Source organism: Medicago sativa, chromosome 5, assembly GCF_051527215.1.
Source record: "Medicago sativa cultivar Bolivia chromosome 5, Bolivia_mono, whole genome shotgun sequence".
In the NCBI taxonomy this organism is placed as follows: Eukaryota; Viridiplantae; Streptophyta; class Magnoliopsida; order Fabales; family Fabaceae; genus Medicago; species Medicago sativa.
The window spans coordinates 10,589,319-10,593,079 of NC_140753.1; the positions used below are offsets into that span (position 1 = coordinate 10,589,319).

Here is a 3,761-nt window from a genome sequence, read left to right on the forward strand (position 1 = left end):
CCCGAAGTAAAAACAGAATATACAGAGAGCTTTGTAGCCAAATGCAAATGGTCAAAATATATTCACCCACAAAGCAAAATGACGTCTTAATGTCTTTATTGCAATCCCATTAGGTCGTGCAATATTATGTAAAGTAATCTGTAATCTGCCTCTATTTAGAACTACATCCTAGGATTTCTACTTCTCTGCACTGACATTATCTTTGCAGTGACAGGGAGATTAATAAGATAGTCAACTATCAATAACTAATTCACAAAACGTGTGCTGCTGATGACCTAAGTATTGTAATTTTTGTAAAGCTATCAGTCACTCAGATACTCAAAAACCGACTCTTTGGCTCCTTAGAGTGAATGTGTATTGCAGAGTTGCAATCAGTTTGAATTTGAAAGCTTAAATTTACTATTCATAAGCATACATGTTATCATAATCTCCACTTATATGCGGTGAATGGTCAAAACTATACACTTGACAAAACCCTCAGTCTATCAACCTAATCCCTTGTGAAACTGTCAAAGCAAAGACTAAAGATTAAAAACAGAACATTCATCACAGGACAGCAAACAAAAGCATGCAATTGACGAAGAAACAAAACAGGAAACATTCAAGTTTACTACAAGATAACAGATGTTTATAATACAGTTGATAAAAGGGCTAACCGGCAGCATTCTTAAGCCTACAACTCCCTCTTGAAAGTTGAAACCAACCAAAATATTCACAAACTCAAAATAACTCCATTTAGTGTAGAAGATTAAAAACAAACTAACAGCAATGTAAGTAAGTTCAACGAAAAACATCATTACATAAAAAAGATAACCGTAAGAAGGACTAGAAATCCAATCAGCATAAGCAAATTCTTCAAACAATTATCCTCCTGCCGTTGCACTTGTCCTGTCGCTTGCGAATTGAAACCTCTCGCATTCCCACCCTGAAACCTGTTAAACCCAAATGGATAACCAGAAGTTGTCCCATAAACAGTAGCATCCTGAAAACCATGAAAGTGTATATTCATAAGTGACGGGATAAACCCACCAAAACCCGTCGAAAACGAAAAGTTTCCAAATCTAGCAGTAGCCATCGGAAGAAATCCACCCATCAATCCAATCCCAGCAGTAAAACTCCCATTGTTATGAGGTGGAGGATTCGGCACGGTTTGCGGCCTCTGTCCGGAAGGACGGCGAGGAATCTCCATCCCCGGATACGATTTAGTTCTCGGATCCGTCTGTGTTTTTCCTCTACCATAAAGAGGCACCAATTTCTCTTCCTGAACAAGTGCTTTACAAACAGGACATTCTTGGGAATGGGAATGATGATGTAACCACCTATAAAGACATGGCCAACAAAATAAATGACCACAAAGTGTGATCACTGGATCCTGTGCCAAATCAAAACATATGTTACATTCAAAATCGCCGACATCACCAGGATCATTGTTGGAACTGTTCCCTGATGAACATGATGGGTTTGGTGGTGCAGATGCTGATTTCGTTGATTCTCCTGATTCTCCAAAACGTCGAGACATTTCTCTAATCTATCAGATTGTCAAATGTAACAAATTTGTTATCAGTTATAAACACGAAACCCTAGAATTTCACTGAAGAATTAATTTAATCTTTATCATATAAACATGAAACCCTATAATTTCACAGAGAAATTGAATTGAATTAATATACAAATAAATAAACAAAAAAAATGTAAAACATGAATTCATGGGTAAAATCGCATAATTATTCGATCGGCGAAAGTGACAGAAAAATAAAAATTAAAAGGACAGAGATAGGGATCGAGTCTAAGAACAGCAACGTAAAAAAATGTAAAAGAAGAATTGAGAAAGAAACTTACGATTGCGTTGGGATTGGATTTTCAGATTTTGATTGGAAAGGTAAATTGTCAGAGTGAAAAGCCCTAGATTTGGTCGTCACAGATAACTTGTGGAACTTTCCAGGTTTTGAACTCGAATATTTTTGGTCTAAAAAGTCATTTCATTTAGGGCTGGACAAGGACCCGTGGCCCGGCCCAACCCGAAAAAAACCGAAAAAAAAAAACCGAACTGGGTGGTTTAAATCGGGTCTGCGGGTCAAACGGGTCACAAATACGGGTACACAAGGGTATCAGTGGGTAGAAGTGGGTAAAGGACCTTCACCCGCGGGTACCCGAACCCACCCGTAAATCTATAACTATTATAAAAATATTACCCCTGTAAATCTTCAAATGGTGATAGACAAGGCAGTGAAGGCACATCACAGCAAGAGTGCCACGTTCTCATGGAAAAGACAACACTATTAATAGGTACTAGACTTTTCTCTATATTTCCTTTTGACTGGATAACAACATGTCCCCTTGAGATCCACAATTTTCTCTATACAGTAATAATTGCCAATTAAAATTTGAAATGAATAAAAATATTGTAGAAAGTCTTCATTACATAAAAAATAATAAATTAAATTCTCTCTCTCCCGTTTCGGAAACAATGTAAAGAGGCTATTTATTTTAATTAATTATTTTTTTCTATTCAGTTTCTCTCTCATCTACACAAATTCTCTCCATCTACTAAAATGCTAAAGTTTTAGAACTACAGCCTGGGAGATCCAAAGAGAAAAGGAGTTCTGGTTTGGTGATGAGCATGCTTAAAATCTTCTCTTCTTCCTTGTTCTTCATACCTTTCTCAAATCTCAATCTACTTTGTTTTCGTTGTGCTTCTCAAACCTCAACCTACTCTTTGTTTTTCTGTTCATGTGATTTGTTAGGGAATTTTTGTGGGATGCCAAAGATCTTACCCGTATATAACCGCCCGCGTGACCCGTAACCCGAGCTACCCGAAACCCGACCAATCCGTAGAAATGAACGGTTAGATTTGGGTTCGTGTATGCCACCCGCGGGTTGTGTTCGGTTTGGCGTTTTGGGCCCGAACCCGCCCGAACCCGACCGTTGTCCACCCCTAATTTCATTATCTTTATTTCAAGGGTTAATTTAGAGCTGTTTGTTATATCTTTTTTACCGAAAAAAAGATTCTTTCAAAAAAATCAATTTTAAGAAAATCTGAATTTAAATTAAAAAAATAAAAAACAGAAGAAAAATAGATTTTTTAAGAGGTAAGAAAAATAAGAGTTAAAAGATTAACCTAATTTTATAACAAAAAATCTCTTTTATATGGTATTTGTTGTTACTCTTTTGAATTTTTGTTAAATCTCTTTTATATAGTTGTATCGAAACAAACTAAATTATTTCTTAAAAAAATAATTTTTATTATGATAAACAAATGCAAAATAGATTCCAATTTTTTTTATAAATTCTCTAAAAAATAATCTATAAATTATTCAATGTCAATATCACTTTTATTTTAACTCATACCAAACATAATCTAAGTAAATAGTCATTATAAATAGTTAAATACTAGAAAAAGACGGGCACTCACGTGCTCGTCTTTCCACTCTTTTTATTGCGCTAACTTTTGAATTTTCACTAATATAAAAGTGTGTTTGGATTAAAACTAAAAATATAAATGTTTGTATCCGTCTTTTCGTTAGTATAATATAGATATAGTATAGAATAGATTTAGAATTTACTGTTAAGTCCCGTATAAAAACGTACTTTTTTACGTAAAAAAAATTTGTCATCTTTTTTAATCCTGTAAAATTTTCCATTAGCACTTTAGTCCTCATAAAAATTTGTCTTGCACTAAAAATGTCAAAGGAAAATACTAAGATTAAAAAAAGTTTTTTTAAAGACTAAATACAAAATTTTGAATATTTACGAAAAAGATC

The 3,761-nt window shown here is 34.4% G+C and overlaps 1 protein-coding gene across 1 annotated transcript; it reads right to left on the reverse strand.

Annotated features, from left to right (window-relative positions):
• Positions 1 to 574: 574 nt before the first annotated feature.
• On the reverse strand, positions 575 to 1,977 carry LOC146919923 (uncharacterized). The gene is made up of 2 exons (XM_085713309.1): positions 1,840 to 1,977; positions 575 to 1,528 (listed from the first exon to the last, which is right to left on the reverse strand). Exon 2 carries the CDS (start codon positions 1,517 to 1,519, stop codon positions 797 to 799), a length of 723 nt encoding a protein of 240 aa, XP_085569435.1. The 5' UTR covers positions 1,520 to 1,528; positions 1,840 to 1,977; the 3' UTR covers positions 575 to 796.
• Positions 1,978 to 3,761: the final 1,784 nt, after the last annotated feature.

Coding starts and splice junctions, on each gene's coding strand:
- LOC146919923 (XM_085713309.1), bottom strand. CDS start 1,519: ATGTCTCGACGTTTTGGAGAATCAGGAGAATCAACGAAATCAGCATCT.